The sequence below is a fragment of the Megascapheus bottae genome, chromosome 13 (genome assembly GCF_031878675.1).
Source record: "Megascapheus bottae isolate mThoBot1 chromosome 13, mThoBot2.hap1, whole genome shotgun sequence".
NCBI classification, from domain to species: domain Eukaryota; kingdom Metazoa; phylum Chordata; class Mammalia; order Rodentia; family Geomyidae; genus Megascapheus; species Megascapheus bottae.
The window spans coordinates 12,946,986-12,968,208 of record NC_143521.1 but is presented as its reverse complement, the minus strand read 5'-3'; the positions used below and the strand labels follow the sequence as shown (position 1 = coordinate 12,968,208).

Below are 21,223 nucleotides of genomic sequence, written 5' to 3'. Positions count from 1 at the left end.
TTGCTTCTATAATATCTATCCCAAAGAGCTGCTCATATATATATATATAATACACACATATATACACACACATCCATACATATATTACATACATATATATGTATACACATATGTAAAGTGTATTGGACTAGAAGTGTAATACCAAAAATTTGGAGGCCTCACTTCTAATAAACACAATCGTTCTCTGTCTCTATGTATATCTGTCTATCTATCTGCTTTCAGGATCTTATAAAAATTGGGAAGGAATAATACCTTTCTGTATCCACTGATCTTGTCTGTGTAGATACTGAAGTCAGCCAATAAAAATTTATGAAAAATGAAGAAAGAAAGAGGGAGTGGAATGCAGTCATAAAATTCAGTGCAAAAACAAGTAAAAAAAAAACCCGGCCAACCCTTTCAAAATTCAATGAATATACTACAAAATTAAGAAAACTAAAGGTAAAGGGAGTTGAAGGAATGAAGAAGAATGATGAAAGGGGGTGACATTGAGATGCATTGTATTAATAAGCTGCTGTGTTGAATGGCAACTCTTTGTACAACTATTTAAAGACAATTTAAAAAACTATGGCAAGACAAGTTGGTCTCAGATATCAAAAATGCCAAGACCTTACATTAAAAATGATTTTATTTTGGTGTAAGATCCAAGTAAATAACTGGGAACATTAAGTTTTCCATACTGATGAGTATGATAAAGTGGTGAATGATGGCTAGATAAGAAGTTGGAGGTGCTGATTTTCGTTAGGGTATTATTTAAATAAGTGATATTTGAACTAAAGCCATTTGAAGAAAAGTGTGATGTCATTAGAAGGGCAATGGCTTTGGAGACAGAAGGAAGAGATGGGAAAAATGAAAATGTAAAGAAATTGAAAGGCGGTGGGGGAGGAAGAGGAAAGAAAGATAAAGGAGTACCCGAGAAACAGTCAGAAGCCAGACTACACTAGGATATTTTAGGACATAGTAAGGAATCTAAATCTTTTGATGTAATGGAGGAGAGTTCAAAATTCTAAGGAAATTGCTCGATCCATCTTGAAAGAGACGGATCTGGCTATGTCAAGAGCACGATCTACAGGGGGTGGGCAGACTGGGCACTGTGGGCAGGCATGAGACTGGGACTGAGGACTTCTGCCATTCAAGAGGAATGCTTCTTGTCTTCTACCTCTCTTAACCTCTCTTCACCCTGAGTGAGTTTATGAGAAGTCCTTGTCTGGATTTCCTTGTCCAAGTCTAAGTTTAGCCGTTGAAAAGGAACTAAAAACAGAGAAGGCTGACTCTAGTACATTCCATTTTAGTTACCATTTTGGTAGATGCTGCCGGATCTCCAGTCAAAGAGTAAGAGGCAGACAACAACCCAGCTGTTTTATGTCCTTCTTCTGCCCTTGCTGGCAAACCACAGAGCTTCTCTCCTAGATCCACCCATCATCTCTTCACACAGACTGAGGATCATGCTGAGGGATTTCTAGGTACACCGTTCTGTGGACTCTGGCCACCAAATATGGCAATAATTCCTTGTAATATATTTTTACAATGCTCGTTACACAGCAAGTGTTCCCAACAATATTAATAAAAGAGGTTTTTTTAAACTGCTAAATCAGGGAGCCGCTATATTTCTGATGGTGTACTTGTTGCAATTTGACTTAGGGTAATATTTATTTGACATGAGTGGCCATTCACTTAATACTTGGAGTTTTGACACTGACCACATTTTAAGTAACCCAAATGGCAGCATGTGCTCTTATGTGGAAAATATTAGCCAAAAATTATTAGCATGAATAGCTCATAAATTGCTTCTTTGTTTCTGAAAGAGTTGTAGACATTATTCTTAAAAGTAAAAATAATCTTAAAATACTGGGAACAAATCATTCCTATTCTTATCAAGAAAGGATTAATGGTACCCAAGTACCTTAGTCTTCTTTTAAAGTAGATGTTGAGAGACATGTCCACTATTTGGTTACAAGTAAGTGCATAGGGAAGAGAAGAGCTCTGTAATTATTTTAAAGGCAAATAGTTTTACATAAAATTGACAAATATACATAGTAGCACATCATAATTACCTATATTGCTTTTAAATAGAAAGCTAAAGTGAATTTTCTCTAAGAAAGTAAGTTTAGAGAACAATAAAAATACCTAATATCAAAAATTGAGAATTTTCCTTTTCAATTCTGGATGGCAAGGCTATAAATCTTTTTTTATTAAAATTTCTTATTTGGAGAAGTGAGCAACTATCTCTTTCCATAGGTCTCTTCTAGTTTCATGGTTTAAGTAGCATGAAAATAGGAAAATGGATGGTTAGCCTGTTTCTGAGCTCAGAAAATGAACTTGCTATATCTTATTAGTCAGACCGACTCAGCTACACCTAGCAAATGCAATCTTGCTTATAAAAGATAGAAAACCTAATTCTTATAAGGAAGGATGTACAGTGTCCTTCATTACAATTCATAGATGAAGAAATCCTTTAGTATGCATTTGTATGTGGATCCAGTCACAATTTGACAGCTACATTTAAATGAGCCTCCGGAAAAGACGAAAAAGAAAAAGGATAATACTAGATGGAGGCTGTTAATAACTATAACACTTCTGTTTCCCAACTAACCCAGAGCTAGACATGCAGACTGGTTAATAAGAGGAAAGAGGACAATATACTGGAAAAATCAGTCCAATTGATGGGACACATGTTTCTTCAATATGAATGGTATGTTTACATGTCATTTTATAATAAGAGAGGAAACTGTGGTAACAGCATGAGGTGCAGGAATAAGAAAAATTGGAATCTAAGACATATAGTGAGCTGCAAAACTGAAGGCAGTCCAAAGGATGATAAAAAAAGATTAAAATACTGCAAGCCCTTTGATGTCTATAAAATTCACAAATGCATCTGTCTTACTTTTTCCTCTCTTCTCTGTCCCTCCATCCTTCTCTTTCTAACTCACTCTGAAGGCCAAGCTCCACACAAGTTTACAATGTTGAATACATGGCTTTATTTCAAGGAAGTTCATGAATACATAGAGGATAGCTGACAGGCTGGGGGTTTATTTAATTATTTATCTAGAGGCTGTACTGCTACTGTTAAGGAAAATGAATGGTGTTTCTATTTAGCAGCCACCTCACTCCCTTTAGCTTCACTCTGTGCTCCCAATTCTTTAGTGAAAATATCCACAGAGGGCTGGGGAATGTAGCTAAATGATAGTATGTGCGTAGCATGCATGAAATCCTGAGTTCCATCTCTAGTACTAAAAGAAATTTTAAAAAGAAAAAAGAAAGACAAAGAAGGCAAACATAGAAGGGAAAAATCCATAGAGGAATATGACATTGGGAATTGTTTCCATTTCTTAAAGTGAACACATCTGAATAGCCAATGAAATTCTCAGTTTTATTTTTGTTACCATCAACGTATTTACTGTGATATTTTCTATTAATTATAAACAAAATGATTAAAGGACTTCCTCAGACACTGCCATAAAGAACCAAATTGTCTAGTGTCTTAACCAGTGATATTTGAATATTTAACCAAATCAGAAAATATGTCTTCACCAAGTTACCAAGGATTCTAAAGACCTTTAGAAATTCATATGACTACAAATGGCACGTTACACTGCTGTATAGGGTAAAGTAACTGTTTGAAATTCTGTGTAAACCAATGTACTTTGCTTCCTAAAGCAAAAATCAGCATGGAACTTCTAACTTTGGAGAAATAGTCATAGGAAACTAATATTTAAAATAAATATACAATGTAAATTTAAATTGAATAGAATACAAATGATTTAAGATGAAGTAATATATTGATAAACTGATTGTAAGTTGGAAGTGCCCTAAATAGAAATGCACTTAACTTATCAAATGTCATGGCTAACTTAACAGAATTGATTACTTTTCCTTCTGAACATGGTGTGGCTGGATGAGAACTATGGCTCAAAACAGCTGCCCAGCACCTCAGAACAGAATCTTAACACTTATCACTGGTCCCAGGAAAGATGAAAACCAAAGTTTGTCTTATGATTTCTACTGAATACCTAGCGGTCTTCTATTAGCATCACCTCAAAATTCTCATTAGTCTGCACTCTCTAGTAGTAGTCACCAATAGAGAGAAGCTATTAAGATTAGCCATTAGAAGCTATTAAGATTAAGATATTAAGGTTATTCTATCAATTGCTGTTTTTTTTTATTTCTGGCCAAAGTAGTAACTACCTACCTGTGTTTCTTTATGTCATTGATTCCGTTCTTCAGATTTCCCAGCCTTTCTGTTGGATTTTGCCTGAAATGATAATTTTCCAAAGGCACTTCATAATGTACTTATTTGTTAGTTAATTTAGTCATTCAAAACCATTCATCGAGATTTTTTTAACCATAGGTTAGATGTCTGAGCACAGGGAGATGTGAATATATAGATCCTAATTAAGTCGGTCCTTCAAGTAAACTATGAGTAAATGCTAAGTCCTATTTTACATAAGGCTTTAGCAAGTCCTTTATTCCCTAAGTCCTATTTTACATCAGTTTACTCTAGATTTCTCAGCTGTGCTGACGAAAAACTGGGAGAGCTTTACAGAATCATTTACATTGAAACATGCAGAAGCTCCATGTTCAAAGTTTTTGAAAGTTTAATACCTCGAAAATTGTTCAAATATGGGGGAAAGCTGCAACACAGTAGAATTTAACACCTCCCCTCCTCCAAAACTCAGACTCTATTTTTCTGATAATTTTCAGTAGTAAAACAATTCTGGACCATTTGAGTAAGACCAGAAAATTAAAAGAAAAAAGCAGCACTATCATTGCCACTGATTACTCTCAAAATAATGAGCTTGTAAATTAATTACTTCATTTTAAACCAAGGTGTGTCATTCTATTTTGTTCATAATAATTCTTAGAGTTCTAATAGTTCTTTGCAAAGGTAGTTTGTAAAATGAATCCTTATACAATGATTCTGTAAGATGAGATAAACTAAGACTGTAAAACAAATAAACTTACTTTAAATGTAATATGGCAACACAGAAAAGCACAAGAAGGAAATGTACAGAACTGAAATCTACAAGCCTTCACATTCTCCCCCAAGAAAGTAGTTGACAGGGGTCATTCTCACCTGCAAAGCCTTCTGATCAAATCTTCAGGCCGCCTTGTTATCTTTCTGGGAAAATCCATTTTTTCAATTCCTTTTAGAATTAAATTGTAGGTCATCATTTGGTCAATTCCAGAAAAAGGTGGGCTAGAGAAAATTCAAAATAAAACACACTAAGACCACATTCAGTATTTCTTCTTTCCTTTTCCTCTGCTTCCTTCTCTGTCCTTCCTGTGATCTTTCCCTTTCTCTTTTCCTTTCCCCATCCTCTCTACTTTCCTCCCTCTTTCTCTCTTTCCTTTTCTCTCCTTTCTCTCGCTTTATCACTAGTTGTTTTATGAGAAATTTGAAATGTGCTAGGAAGTAATTTAATTAATTTTACACTTAAAATGTCATTTAGTATGTAACAATAAAATTAATACACACAGAATGGCAGATGAAATTATGATTCTCTTTGGTATGGTAAAATAGGAAAATTCCTCTCCTGAGCTGACAGTGGAACAGGGGCGTAAGTAAAGAGAAGGAATGAACCACACTGTTATCTGTGAGCTGGATTTCTGAAATAGGAAATACAGAACCATCAGTTAGGAGTGAGCTGGAATATTCTGGAACTATGATAAGGATCTGGGGGTATATTCTGAGTCAGTGATCTAATTTACAGCAAATGAAGTCAGCTTTTTTTTTTTAATTCACAATGAATAAACTGTGATGTGGGGTGGTCAGAGTTCAGGCAGCTTGGTTGAGGACGGTAGTATTGAAGGAGGTAAGACATGTTTAAAGTTTTAATCTAACTAGACTATGAAATGGACTGGATATGGTGTCTCTTTTCAGATATATACATTGAAACCTTCATCTCAGCACACTGGCAATTGTAGGTAGTACCTATGGATTGTGATTAGGACAAAGGATGGAACACTCATGAATGACATCAGGGCCCTTCAGGCAAAAGCCAGGTGCTGATAGTGGTCTTTCTACCATCTGAGAATTAGATAAGAATTCAAAAGTTTTTAAGTAGGTTGAATCCCTGTCAGAACTCAGTCTTGCTGTCACTCTTATCTGGGATTTCCATCCACAAACATAGTAAGAAATAAATGTTTGCTTGTTTAAGCTGCCACATGTGTGGTGCTTTATTATAGACAGCTTAAGCTAGGACAGATGGCAAAGCCAACAGGATTTGCTAATGGGGTGAAAGTTGTGTGGAGGAGAAAAACAAGATTCAAGAATGATGCTAAAGCGTTGTCACCCAGGTGCCCATAACATGGAGCTATAATCATCTTATGAGCTTAAGCTTAAAAGACTCTCTTCTCTTACAGAAGAAAGTCTGAGGTGAAGTGAAATGTCTCCAAATGGCTCATATGTTAAAAGCTACACTACAGCCCTGGAAGGTGACAGAATCTCTAGGAAACAAGATTGAAGGGAAGAAATTAAGTTACTGGGGATATGTTCTCGAGTGGAATATTGAGACTTAGATCTCCGTGCTGTGTCCATCACTAGGTGAAAAGGCCTCCTGTGTCGCCCACGTTGGTCATAATGTACTATTCTGTGATAGCTCCACAGCGTGAAAGCCAGCTACTTCATTCAAACTGCTGTGTCAGGCATTTTGTCATAGTAATGGAAAGGAGTACCTCAATGAGGTTGCAAAACAGATTAAGTGGAAGAGACTCAAGGGTCACAATGTGTGTGTGTGTGTGTGTGTGTGTGTGTGTGTGTGTGTGTGTGTGTGTGTGTGTAAGTGCGTGCACCCTGGTTCTGTGGCTGGAACTCAGAGCGTGAGCATTGTCCTTGAGATTTTGTGTTCATTCTATCACTTGAGCCACAGCTATACAGTTTCCTGCCTGGGCTAGCTATGAACCATAATTCTCACCTCCTGCCTCCTAAGTAGCAAGGCTTGCAGGTGTGAGTCACAGGCACTTAATCTTCAAGGCTCATTTTTAATTTTTTGATAGTTCTGGGGTTTGAACTCAGGACTCCATTCCTGCTTACTAAGCTGGTGTGGTAGTTCTGAGCCAGGCCTCCAACTCTGTTTTTCACTGGTTATTTTATGATAGGGTAATTACTTATAACAGTATGAACCTGAGCCATCATCCACCTACTTTGGGCTTCTCATCAGAGCTGTAATCACAGCCACCTGCCACTGTATCTAATTTCCCTTCTATGAAGAAATATCAGCAACTAGACATACTAGACATACTAAGATGGCCTTGAGCTGCCACAAATAAAAACTTATTTTCAATGAATAAGTTTATGGAAAAATTTGCCTCTTCCAAATCTGAAACAATAAATATTTGAAAATGAGTACATATAATATAGAAAGATTTTTTTATTTCTGTTTGTACAATGTTTATGGACAAAATTTGAATCAAGCCACAGGAAATGCAGAATTAAAGTTTATAGTATAAAAAGCTTAAAAATGCTAATCAATAGTGGCACAGTATTTGTCTAATATGTTTGAGGCCCTAGATTTTATCCCTAACACTGAAAATTTAAAATAAAAACTTTGAGAAGACTTTGAAGTTTTCTTCTTATAAAGTATGCATTGAGACTTGGGACCTCATCAACGGGCCTATTCGAATAATTTCTTAAATCATTTCATGCAAATCTCTAAAAATGAAGATTGAGAGTATTAGGTCACAAAGCATTGCAAGAATTAGCATAAATCACACGTATATAATGGCAAGTATGCCATATTTAGAGCCAGAAAGATCTAATCAAACTACTGATCTTGAACAGCAAGCTCTGTTGCCTGATTTTCTTAGCCTATAAAATTTAAACCATAGAAATAATCATAAAACTTTACATCATAAAGTCATAATAAAAATTCTTGTCTTATCTCCCATGCATGTATATAAAAATTAAACTGAACTAGACAATATATATATATATATATATTTAATGTGAGGCCATAAGGTGTTTTACAACTATGAGGTAATATTCCATATGTTCTGTATCAGGGGAGATGTGCATGTGTATGTGTGCTAAATATTTGGGACACTGTACTTGTTAGTATAGTTTCTTAATCTTTTGGGGGATGACAATTCAGTATTAACTTCTAAACTCCTGCTGTGCCTTGTCTCTGTTCATTAGCACTTCTAGAAAGGAGTTGAAAGAGGGATTAATATTGAAACCAAGCAATGGAGCTTTCTCTTAGAACGTCTGTTTAATGATACCTTGGGGAAATGGAAGAATGTGACTAAATTTGGTTTGATTGATCAAAGAATTCAACTGGACTCTAAAAATAGCTATTTGAATTTTGAAAGAATATCAACATGTCTCCACTTTCTCTTTCTTATCCTGGATTATCAAAACTTTCACATATTTAATCTATTATTTACAATAATGAACCTTCCCATTTTCATTAAGCCATAGCAATTCGCCACTTTTGCTATCAACTTCCTGAATCTTTCATCCATAGTGTAAAATTTCAAGACCACGAAATGCAAAGGGAGAAAAGGCACATAATTAAAAGGGATTTCCAAAATGTTATACTTTTGTGAGTAGTTTTTACATGTGTTCAAGGAAAAGACTGAAGGAAACTTGAAGGTTCACACTTACTTGCCCGTTAGAAGCTCATACACTAGAATTCCCAGGGACCAAAAGTCTACACTGAAGTCATGTCCTTTGTTGAGAATAACTTCAGGTGCTACATACTCTGGAGTCCCACAGAATGTCCATGTTTTCTGTCCAGAGCCTATTTTCTTAGCAAATCCAAAGTCAACCTGAAAATAATTGTCAAAGAAAATTTCAGTGATTGTAAAACCTATTATTGTTGCTATTGTTATTATTATTATTATATTTCTGTTAGTCTTGTAGTTAGTGCTCAGAACTGAGCACTGTTCCTGAACTTCTTTTGCTCAAATCTAGTGCTCTACCTTGTGAGCCACAACTTGACTTCTGGCTTTATTTTTGGTAGTTTATTGGACATGAGTGCCTTGTGGACTTTCTTACCCAGTCTGGCTTCAAACCATAATTACCAGAGCTCAGCAAGGATTACAGGTGCGAGCCATCAACACTCAGCTAAAGCTTAAAATTTTATGGAAATTCTTAATACTTTTGCATATTTCCTAAATTTGCTACTCTCCTAACCTTTATGTCAAAACACACACACACACACACACACACACACACACACACACACACACACACTGAGACACAATTTGTTTTCAGAGTCGGGTATAGATCTAGCTACTTAGGAGATAGTTCCATATGCACAACTCTATATGTATTACCCCTGGAAGACAATAAATATTTATTTTTAAACAGACTCTAAGAAGAACTTAAAATAAAAATGAATTAGATGGTAGTATTGCAAGGTAGGAGATAAGGGAAATGATAGAATCTGGGTATGAAAAGCTTAGGATAATTGAAAAAGTTACCAAACTGAAAGTCTAAACAAACAGGAAGGCTTCAAACTGCACAGTCTGCTTCCTCAACATTTTTGTGACCCAATGCAAAGCCTTCTGCATTTCTTACCACACACTGCTTCCTTATCAACTCATGTGGATAGCACTTACATTAACTTATATATTTGGAAACATATACCCATTCTAGGTCAAGCTTTGTGACTGACCTGTGGATAAGGTGTTGCCTATGAGAAGATCAGAGGGTAAAACTTACACATCCTATCCTATCATACATATTACACTGGAAAGTGAGGTATCAACTGAGAAGGGCAAAAAGCGTATACTTCCACAACACTCAAAAGTGAGGGTGGGGAAGGATCGGATTTGAAGGTACTATTTGAGATGACTGGAAATTAGAAACTCTCTGAGAAAAAGGCATCAGGCTCAGGCCTAGCAAAATGAGTATGATTTTCATCAGTGAAGGAAAGAAAAAGCTAAAAGAAACAAAAAGAAAATAGTCAGTACCATACTCTTCTTTCTTTCTCTTCTAATAATTTTATTGTATAGATGATATACAGAGAGGTTCAGTTACGTGGATAAGGTAATGAGTTCATTTCTTTTTGAAAAGTGTTAGCCCTCCTCATTTTCTTCCACTTTTTCTCCCCTCTACTCTGATTCCTCCCAAGATGCAAAGTTCATTACCAACCTGCTGTGTCCAGGGAGTATCACTGTTACATTGGTTCACCCTTTGTCTTATGGTTTCTGTGACTGCCCTTCCCTTCCTCAGATCAGATAAACATACAAAATAGTGGGTACAGAAATCAAAAACAGTGTCCACAGGGACTAAACCAAGGGGCGACGGGGAGAGAAAGAAAGAAATAACTGCAAACTGCACATTATAAAAAAATCCCTCTTGTTTCCATTTCTTGGAGTTCAGTTCCATAAGCATCATTTTATGCATCATTTTATCATCTGCACGTATGTATCGAGCCATTGTGATCCTCTGCTAGACTATCCTAGATATATTTATTAAAAATGGGATACCATACAGCTCATGTTTCTTTGGGTCTTGTTTACTTTGCTTAATACAATTTCTTCTTTCTTTACAGAATAGGACTTTTGGCTTCTCTAAGCTTCTACTCAGTGAAGTCTATGAACAGGACAAGGAAGTTGTAGCAGGCTTTCACTGAAAGGAAATAGTCAATGTACATGTCTAAAACCCCGTCTTGCTAAACAGTGTGACTTCTTTACATTGATGTATTTAGCTGGCACTTATTCTTTTATTTCCAGTACTGAGCTTAAACTCAGTGCTTGGCACTGTCCTTGAGCTTTTACAGCTTGAGCTAGGCAGATATCGCTAATATTTTTTTGCAAGTCCTGGGATTGAACTCAGGGCCTGAGCACTGTCCTTGGGTTTTCTCAAGGCTAGAGCTCTACCACTTGAGCTTCAACATCACTTCCAGCTTTTTTCTATGTGTGTGCTATGAAGGAATCAAACCTGAGTCTTCATGCATGCTAGGCGAGCACTCTACTACTAGGCCAAACACTCAGCCCCCAATCTCTAATGTTTTTAATCTCTAATATTCACACTTATTTTTTTCACAAAACCACTTTCTACCTCCTTTAAATAAACAAGAACACAAATTACTCCTGGACTTCAGCAGACATATTTTTTTGGTGCAGAAGGATGTGCAGACCTATGGGCCTAAACTCAGGGCCTGGGTTCTGTCCATGAGTTTCACTTGCTCAAGGCTAGTGCTCTAACACTTAAGCCACAGCACGACTTTCAGCATTTTCTGAGTAGTTTAGTGCATCTAAGAGGTTCACAGACATTTCTTCCCTTGCTGGCTTTGAACTATGATCCTCAGATCTCAGCTTCCTGAGTAGTTAGTATTACATATTATGTAACCTGCACATTTTAATAATTTTGTTTCACCCAAATTATTTCAAATAATAGAGCAACAATCTTGAATTTAAAAATTAAATCAGGCTGGGGCTGGGAGTTTGGCCTAGTGGTAGAGTGCTTGCCTAGCATGCACAAAAACCCATGTTCGATTCCTTGGTACTACATACATAGAAAAAAAGAGCCAGAAGTGGTGCTGAGGCTCAAGTGGTAAAGCTCTTGCCTTTAGAAAGTCCAAAGACAGTGCTCAAGCCCTGAGCTCAAGCCTAGGACTGGCAAAAAAAATTAAATCAAGTTAACACATTGGGAAAAAATTGCCTAAAATATTAAGAATGAATGAAGGAGAAAATCCACCATTGTTTTCCCAAATACAAATGCTGAATTTCTGATTTATTACCTTAAATAAATCTCTTGGAAACAATATTTTATTGACACTTTGTAGTACTCATCAGATAATGGCAAAGATTTCCTTAATAGAAAAAAATCTAAATAACCTAATTCAAAGTAGGCTTTTAGAGTTTTTCTTTTTCATACTCAGTTGGAATGACTCACAAATATTATATCTAAGAGGTGGCTCGAAGATAGCATAAAATTAAAATTAGTAACCAGCTGAGATTATCACATTAAGTGTTCCTCAGAGAAAGAACCAATATGAAAATTCTAGCTAACTGTATAAATACTGAAATTTAAGAGATGAGGAGGCAATGCTTATAACTACATTTGTATGCAAAAACATATGAGAATGTTGTTTTCTTGGTTTATTATCGGCTCTTATCTCATTTTTAATTGCACTTAATTTTCCTCTTAAGAATGACTGGAAGTTCATTAGCTATTTAAAAGTTTTTCCTACTTTCTAAAACTAGAGCATTTTAATTTGGATGGCTGATTTTTCCTCTTGTAATATTTGAATATTGATCCAGAGAGATGAAAATTTTAGAATGTATGGAAATAGATGATTTTATTTCCTTTGATCCTAAAACCTTGGTCTGTTCCATTTTATCATAGGAAAGCAATAGACGGATTCAAATTGTTGTTCCTAATACAGAAGACCTTGGGCCTTCTCTGTCAGGTTCTGTTCATTTTCTATTAAAATCAAGCAATCTCTGTGTCATATCAACATGGACTATTACACCCCTTGGTCTTTTCTCCACCCACTCTAGGAAACAGAAAGGTAAGTTCTTTTCTTCATTCATATGCTTTACACTACATGTAAAGCATCAGGACTAAAAGACAGACCACGTTCTAATAGTGCTGACAATGAACAGAATAGATGGATATTAAATATAGAAATATAAGCCAGGGAGCTCCAGTGGTGCAATCGGTTAGCGCGCGGTACTTATAAGAAATATAAGCCAGGCACGATGGCTCAGGCCCGTAATCCTAGCTACTCAGGAAGCTGAGATCTGAGGATCAAGGTTCAAAGACAGCAGAAAAGGACCTGAGACTCTATCTCCAATTAACGTCTAGAAAACAGGAAGTGGGGCTTGGCTCAAGGGTAGGGCTCTATCCTTGAGCTGAAGAGTTCAAGGACAATGCCCAGGCCCAGGGGTAGGGTGGAAGCCTTGAGCTGAAGAGCTCAAGGACAGTGCCCAGACCAAGTTCAAGCGCCATGACCCACAAAAAACAAACAAGAAAAAAGAAATATGCCATCATCATAATAATAGAGTGCCACATAGTAACATATGCTATGAAGAAAGAAACAAGAGAGCTAGGTACATGAGCAACATGACTTATCTGAATGAAAGAAGGGAGTGGCAATCTGTAAGGGGGACTGAGTAGGAGTGACAGTGCCAGGAGATAGAGCTAATACAAACCACTTGAGGCGGAAAAATGCTGGATAAATTCAGAGCTTGGCAAGATCAGTATGGCTGGGCTATAATGGAGACGAAGACAGAAAGTGAGGACTGACTCTGGAGAGGGTTTGAAAAACCACAGGAAAAACTTGAAAGTTTTCTTCTAAGAAGTCATCATAAAATTAAGAGAAAGGCCTATAATGGCAGGGTCTGATCTATGTGTTAAAGGGATCAAAGTGACAAGAAAGTAGATCTTACTCCTCTTCATTTTCACAAATTTGACTAGTAAAATAATTTTTTTTCAGTAGGACCATCTCAAACTACAATATAGAGAATGCAGGTTTCCTTTGTATTAATTTTCTATTATTAAATATAGCTCATAGTCATCTAATTTTTTAAGTATTAAGTCTCCACAGATACTTAAGCTCACTGATTTTAAGATACTTCCAAATCTGCATTCATGATTTGCATCATTCTGAAACAGAAAAATTATCATGGTGGCTTGTTGAAGCTTATGTCCGGAAAGCATGAGCATTTTCCCAGAAGTTTCTCTCTGGGTCAGTAAATTTGTCAGATACTGGTTCTCTCAGTCACATAAAATGGACACAAAATGACCAGTCTAATTAAGCCAGATGATTCATGGAAACATAACATTCTGAAAAAATATTTATGTGGCATTTTTAGAGAATTTTCTTTACCCAAGTCTAGACAAGGGTAAAATGGAATCTGTTTATCCTGTCTGCCAACATCCTAAGTTAATTTAATGTCCTTCTGATACTAATGCCCTTCCTCTGAACAAGCAACAATGATGGTTTACAATGAGTGGCAGAGAGCAGAGAGACAGAGATAGGGTCAGACATAGACATTGAGCAAGACAGAGACAGACAGACATGGAGACAAAGATGAGAGAGAGAGCGAGAGAGAGAGAGAGAGCGAGAGAGAGAGAGAGAGAGCGAGAGAGAGAGAGAGAGAGAGAGAGAGAGAGAGAGAGAGAGAGAGAGAGAGAGAGAGAGAGAGAGAGAGAGAGAGAAAGAGGGAGGGAGGGAGGGAGGGAAAAGGGTCAGGCACGAATGGCTCACGCCTATCATCCTAGCTACTCAGGAGGCTGAGAATAGGGAGAGAGAGAGAGAAAGAGACTAGACACAGACACCAAGAGACAGAGATAGGATAGGTATGCATGGGTATTCTGTTATTACAACAGCCCATTCTTTATAAGGCTAGGATGATTCTGCTGAAATATTCAAGGTACATGACCAAAGTACTCTGGCAAGGTAAAGGGAAGATTTGTATGCACAAGAGTAAACCAAAAAAATTGAGTCTCACCTTATAACACCATCTCCTTGAAGCCCTCCTTGAATTACAGAACCCATTTTTTCCCTCTTATGTAATTTCCCACCATCATTTATATTCCGTGTTTACATTTTGGTAGCAACAGACTAGCTGCATCTAGATTGTTGACTAGAGGTGAATGCAGTTTTACCCTATACTATTTATAACATGGAAAATTTTCAACTTATGGTTTTTGAAAAATGAAGCAATAACTGTTCATATCATTTCAATAAGCTATGTTGAAGTCTAGGAAGGTCAGGAGTGCTAGTAAAGCTTGAGCTTTAAAGGGAAGATAAATGGAGAAGCTTGGAAGAGTTTAAGAGAGAAACAGAAGCATGTACTAATAAATATAAACTGCATTTAATTTTATAGTCAATTTGACTAGAAAGAGACAATGGTTGGAATCAATACTTAATTTTTACATCTAAAATTGAGAATTATGTGTTACATATACACACATATAATACAAATAGAAATTACAAAGCACTGAATAAAATAATCTCATGCCATGCCATGGGCCGGGAGTTTGGCCTAGTGGTTAAAGTGCTTGCCTAGCATGCATGAAGACCCGGGTTCGATTCCTCGGTACCACATACATAGAAAAAAGCCGGAAGTGGTGCTGAGGCTCAAGTGGTAGAGCTCTAGCCTTGAGAAAGTCCAAGGACAGTGCTCAGGTCCTGAGCTCAAGCAAAAAAATAATAATAATAATCTCATGCCATAACCAGTTAAATAGCTAGAAAAGAATGCATGTGCAACTCCCAGAGTGTCATCCAGCTGGTTCCTAAGGATGTACCAGTGCTCAGGAATTTGCATTTATCACTTGCTTGAGTTTATTTCTAACTTTCACCACATATCTAACATCTCCAAATATTACGTAATTTTTAGTCATTAAATCAGACTTACTTCTTTTTTCTTTTGCCAGTCCTGGGGTTTGAACTCAGTGCCTGGGCACTGACCTTAGATACTTTTTGCTCAAGGCTAGTGTTCTGCCCTTGAGCCACAGCACCATTTCCATCTCTTTTCTGTGTTATGTGTTACCAAGGAATTGAACCTGGGGCTTCATGCATGCTAGGAGAGCACTGTAACACTAGGCCATCCTCCAGGCCCAGAAATATTTCTATAGAACTATTTTCCCATATTATCCAGTGGATAGGTACAAGGAAATATGCATATTGTGTCAAAGATGTTGTATTTTTCAGATATTGCCAAACTTCTCTCCAAAGGGATTGTACTATGTCACTACTTCCTTTACTGACAGTGTGTAAGAGCTCTTGCTCTACTCCTTCACAAGCTTATATTTAATATAAGCATTTTAATTTTGATATCTATAAGTGTAAAAATCATAGTAGTTTTAACTCATCTTTATCTACTAGGAATTAGTTTGAAGTGTAGCATTCTAATTAACTTGCATATGAGAAAGCAAGCTCCTTCTGTCCGGCTCTTTTTGTTTGCCTTCATTAGTACCTTGGCTATCTTAAGTCTTTGGTTATTCTATAGAAATGGAAGAAATCAGCATGCTAAGTTCAATGACAAGCTCTACTAGAAGTGTGTCAAAATTGTAGATCAACTTGCAGAGCATCAATAACTTTAGGATGGTCAGTCTTTCTATTTTTAAACCTAACGCATTTATCTGAGTTACAGTAAATAATTTTAGAGTAAATATTTTCAAGAAGGTCCAAAAGAGGAAGCTGCACATTAACTTACTTCTTCCACAGATAATGAATGGATTTTCCTGAACAGCAAATGGATTTCAAGGTTGTAGACTCCATTGAATTTAGGGCTTTGGCAACAAGCCATAATGAATGCATAGGAATCTACTGTGTAGAAGTTTTATAGTCTGATCTCTTAGTGGTACAGACTACTTTTTGCCAACATTTCACTAGCTAGAATTATATCACATGGTCAGAACTACCCAGAAAGAAAGGTGAGTTAGGTTGGCTAGCTTGGGCAGAATAGAGAGAATAACCCACATGGCCTATCAATTTAGGTCTTTCCATGTACTTATCAAAAAAGCTATTATACATCTCATTACACTTTTTGATAGATACATTATATATTCATTTTTTGTTGTTGCTATTGGTGGTGGTTATGGGGCTTGAACTCAGGGTCTATGTACTGTCCCTGAGCTCTTTAGCTCAAGGCTCGTGCTCTACAACTTTGAGCCACAGCTGCACTTCCCACTTTCTGGTCATTAATTGGAAATAAGTTATATGTATTTTCCTGCTTGGGCTAGCTTTGAAAGACAATCCTCAGATCTCAGCCTTCTGAGTAGCTAGAGCTATAGGCCAGTGAGCCACTGGCATCCAGCATATTCATGTTTTTGGTTGTGGTATTTACATTTCTATTTATGAATTGTTTCTGAAATTTAAAATATACTTGGTTTATATATTCACAATCTTCCATCCCACATCCATATTATAAATATTCTAATTAAAATATTTCTTGTTGCAGTTAGGTTTCTATAGAGTTAATCATGCCATCTGGTAGACTTGTTGTTTACTTTTCAACGTGTCTTTTTAAGTTTATTTATATCCTACTGTGCCGAGTAGAACCTACAGTGAAATACTGAATATCTGCTCTAAATCTTATTAGGTATCTTTCATTGGATTATTAAAATTTATTTCCCTTTTGAGATTGTCAAGAGATTTTTGGCTAATTATAAAAATGCACCAAAATTATCCTTGCAACTTTTGAGATAATTATGTAATTTTTAATCTTATAATCTGTTAAGGAATGATTTATTTTAATAGAGTTTCTTAAATTTTAAATCTTATTTTTAGAGTGGACAGTGAAACTAAGATCTTCCTAAAGACTTCTTATATGTTTCTCTTCCACCTATACCCAGCTTTCAACCCTTGTCGGCAATACCTCACCTGTGTGGTCCATTCATTACAGAAAGTGAAGCTACGGTAGCACATTATAATCATCAAAGTCCAAACTTTACATAAGGGTTCACTTTCAGTTTTGCATTTTCTGTAGGTTTGGGCAAATATGTAATTTTGTGTCATCATCATGATGTGACATACTGAGTATATTTTAAAATTTTAATTTTATTATAAATGAGTTGTACCAAGGGGTTAGTTACATAATTAAGACAATGGATGCACTTCTTCTCCAACATTGTTAACAGTGACAGGAGGAGATACTTTTACTGCCCTAAAAATACTCCTCTCCTATGTTCAAGTCTTTTTACTTTTCCCAACAGTTTTTCCTTGTTACAAAATGTCATATGGTTGAAATAACACACTATGTATTTTTCCCATATTGGAAGTATATATTTTTTTTTGCCAGTCCTGGGCTTGAGCTCAGGGCCTGAGCACTGTCCTTGGATTTTCTCAAGGCTAGAGATCTACCACTTGAGCCTCAGCACCACTTCCAGCTTTTTTCTATGTATGTGGTACCGAGGAATTGAACCCAGGTCGTCGTGCATGCAAGGCAAGCACTCTACCACTAGGCCAAACTCCCGGCGCCTTGGAAGTATTTTTTCTCTTACGAACATGCAATTAATGTTCTTCTTGGTTTGATGGCTCATTTTAGTTCGGCACTGAATAATATTTCAGTGCTAGAATGTACCACAGTTTAGCTATTCACCCATGGAAGCACATTATAGTACTTCCCAGAAGTGGTAAGTTGATGGTTAAGGTTATAAAGTTTCTTCAACATTTGTATGTACGTTTTGTGTGGTCATAGATTTCTAAACCTTTAATGTAAAAATCAAAGATTATTGGAGTCCTATAACAAATATCTGTTTAGACTTGTTGGGAAACCAGCAAACTGCCTTCCAAAATGGTAGCACTGTTTGCACGAGCGTGCATTAGTGTGAGCACGGGTTCCCAGAGCTCTAACCCTCATGGGCAGTTACTGTTGTCAGGGTTCCAAGTTTTAGTTAATCCAAAAGGTATGCAGTAGTACTTTGTTGTTTTAACTTTTAACTTCCCAATTATACTTTTGTACATCTTCTCATATGCTTATTTCTTTTTTTTCCCCAGTCTTGAGGTTTGAACTCAGGGCCTGAGCACTGTCCTTGGGTTTTTTTTTTAAGGCAGTAAGCTTTCCACTCAAGTCTTCCACCAACTATTTAATCAAGTTGTTTATTTCTTTTGTTTTAGTTTCAGTATTCTTTCTGCCTTCATAACAGTCGTCTTTCTTTTGACGTTTTCTTTACAGAATACAAGTTTCTAATGTCAACAAAGTCTCTCTTTTCAGTGATTTATACCATAGATATTTGATATATATCTAAAATGGTCACCACGATAGTCATCTCAGAGGCTTTCATGTTATTGATTAGGAGCTTTATGATTTGAACACAGTATTCCTGTGATCTTCTTTGGAGCTTTATGATTTGAATACAGTATTCCTGTGAACTTCTTTGAATTAATTTTATGTATCATAATATTGGCCTAAATTTATTTTCTTGTATGAGGGTATAATTTTACAGTTCCACTTTTTGAAAAGATTATTGTTGTTTTATGATCTACAAATTTGCTTTCTTTGTCAGAGGTCAGTTAGCTGTTTATCTGTGCCTATTTCTTGACTCTCTACTCTGAACTACTGTCATACTAATCTAATCCTTTACCAAAGGAATGGGAGGACTTTGGAATGTGTGTTTCAGAGCCGCTCTGTTTTACTCGAGGATAGTGTTATACCACCTGAGCCACAGCTCCTCTTCTGACTTTTGGTGGTTAATTGCAGTCTCATGGACTTTCCTAAAGAGGCCGACCTAAAATCACAATCCTCAGATCTTGTAATCTGCAATATCACTGCAATGGCTTATTATTTTCTAAGATTATTTTTGTTCACTCTTTCAGATTTTCTGATGATCCTGTCATCTGTGAGCAAAGAAAGATTTATTTCTTCCTTCCTAATCTGTTTCTCTTTTATTCCCTTCTCTTGATTTCTGGTATGATTTTGAAAAGAAATTGTGAGACAGAACACCCTTGCTTTGCTCCTGACCTTAATGAAAAATCTTCTTTTTCATTATGATGTTGGTTGCAGGGGCTTGTTTGTTTCTTTTCTGTAGATATTCTTTATCATGTTAAGAAGTCCCTCCCTTTTCCTAGTTTACCATGAATTTACTGGGGTTTTTGTTGTTGTTGCTGTTGCTAGTGTTGTTTTGTGTGTGCTGGTCCTGGGGTTCAAACTCATAGTCTGAGTGTTATCCCTGAGCTTTCTTTGCTCAAGTCTAGCTAGTGCTCTATCATCTGAGTCACAGCCTTACTTCCAGCTTCTTTGGTCCTTGATTGGAGATGAGTCTCCTGAACTTTCATGCCTGGGTTGGATTTTAATGGAGATCCTCAAAACTCAAAGTCCTGAATATCTAGGATTGGTGACACCTGCCTGAGTTTACTTTAAAAAAATACCATGGATAGATTTTGTCAAATATACTTTCCGCATTATCTCCTAAAACACATTGTAGAGAATTAGCATTATTTCTTCCTTAAATTTTTGTCTAGAATTTACCAGTGAGTCCATATGGACCTGATAGGTTCTGTTTTCAAGGTTATTAATTGGTAACTTTCCTTAACAGCAGTAGGCTTGTTCACATATTTTTATTTCTTCTTATATAGTTTTGGACAGACTATATCTTTCATGGAATTTCACCTAGATGATCTGTACACAGTGTTCCTTACTAGCTTTGCATTGTCCAGAGTCTACAGTAATGGCTCCTCTTTCACTTATGAAATTGGTGTCTTCTCATTTGGTTAAAAACTTATTTAAGTGTGTATGTGTGTGGGGGGGTGTTTGTGTACTTGTGGGCACACATGTGTGTCAGTCCTGGGGCTTGAAGTCAGAGCCTGAGTGCTGTTGTTGAGATTTTTTCTCAAGGCTAGGGCTCTATTACTTAAGCCACAACACCATTTCTGGTTTGGGGATGGGTAATTGGAGAAAAATGTCTCAAGGGCTTCCTGCCCAGGCTGGCTTTGAATCCTGATGTTCAGATCTCAGCCTCCTGAGTAGCTAACATTACAGGCTTGAGTGACCAACCACTAGCACCCAGCTATTAACATTATTGATAATTTTGTAAAGTCTATTTTTGTTTGTCTAAACAAAAAAAGATTACTCTAAACATTTCCTATTTTCAATTTTTTGAACAACTGAATGAACTGCTATTTATATTGGTTATTTTGAATTTAATTTGTTCTTTTTCTTCTAGTTTCCTAAGATAGAAGCATAGATGTTTGATTTCAGGACTTATTCACTTTCTAATCTTAATCTCTAGGTGTCTATCAGGTTCCTTTCCTTCATTCTACAAATATTGATAAATTATGTTTTCAATACCTACAATTTCTTCTGGGAGCCATATGTAATTTACATTCACTTCTATGTGTTTGGGGATTTTGGTAATTATTTTCTGTTACTGATTTCCACTTTAGTTCCATGAAATCCAATAGCAGACATTGGGCTGTCTTCATTCAGATAGTCAGATGATATTACGTCATTCACATGTATAGTAGCAAAATGATCTTAATTCCTTGTATATATCATTGCTATTATTCCTTTTAGCTATATGTAGAAATATAATGCACTTTGAACATCTTGGATCTGTGATTTGGTATCTGCTGTTACTTTGGAAAAATTCTCAGGGATTATAATTTCAAATATTGATTTTTGTACTTTCCTGCTTTCTTCTTTTACTTCTGTTTTATGATACACAAATTATGCAGGTTTGTTTGCCCATAGTCCTTGGGTTTTCTTTTCTATTGTCTTCCTTCAGTCTTTGTTCTCAGTAAATTTCATATTGTGAGGTTTATGTTGTAAGTCATGGATTTCCTTTTCCTCTTCCGTTGTGTGTAGTACACTAATAAGTCCA

At 36.4% G+C, this 21,223-nt stretch overlaps 1 protein-coding gene across 2 annotated transcripts in view; it reads right to left on the bottom strand.

Moving 5' to 3' along the window:
* Positions 1-21,223, bottom strand: part of Prkg2 (protein kinase cGMP-dependent 2) — a 99,191-nt gene that overhangs the window by 5,275 nt on the left and 72,693 nt on the right. For both annotated transcript variants that reach the window (XM_090343998.1, XM_090343999.1), the window contains 3 exons: positions 8,600-8,763; positions 5,072-5,194; positions 4,187-4,249 (listed from right to left, as the gene is read on the bottom strand). In XM_090343998.1, the coding sequence (XP_090200124.1) occupies positions 4,187-4,249; positions 5,072-5,194; positions 8,600-8,763 (350 nt within the window). The remainder of the gene's footprint in view (positions 1-4,186; positions 4,250-5,071; positions 5,195-8,599; positions 8,764-21,223) is intronic.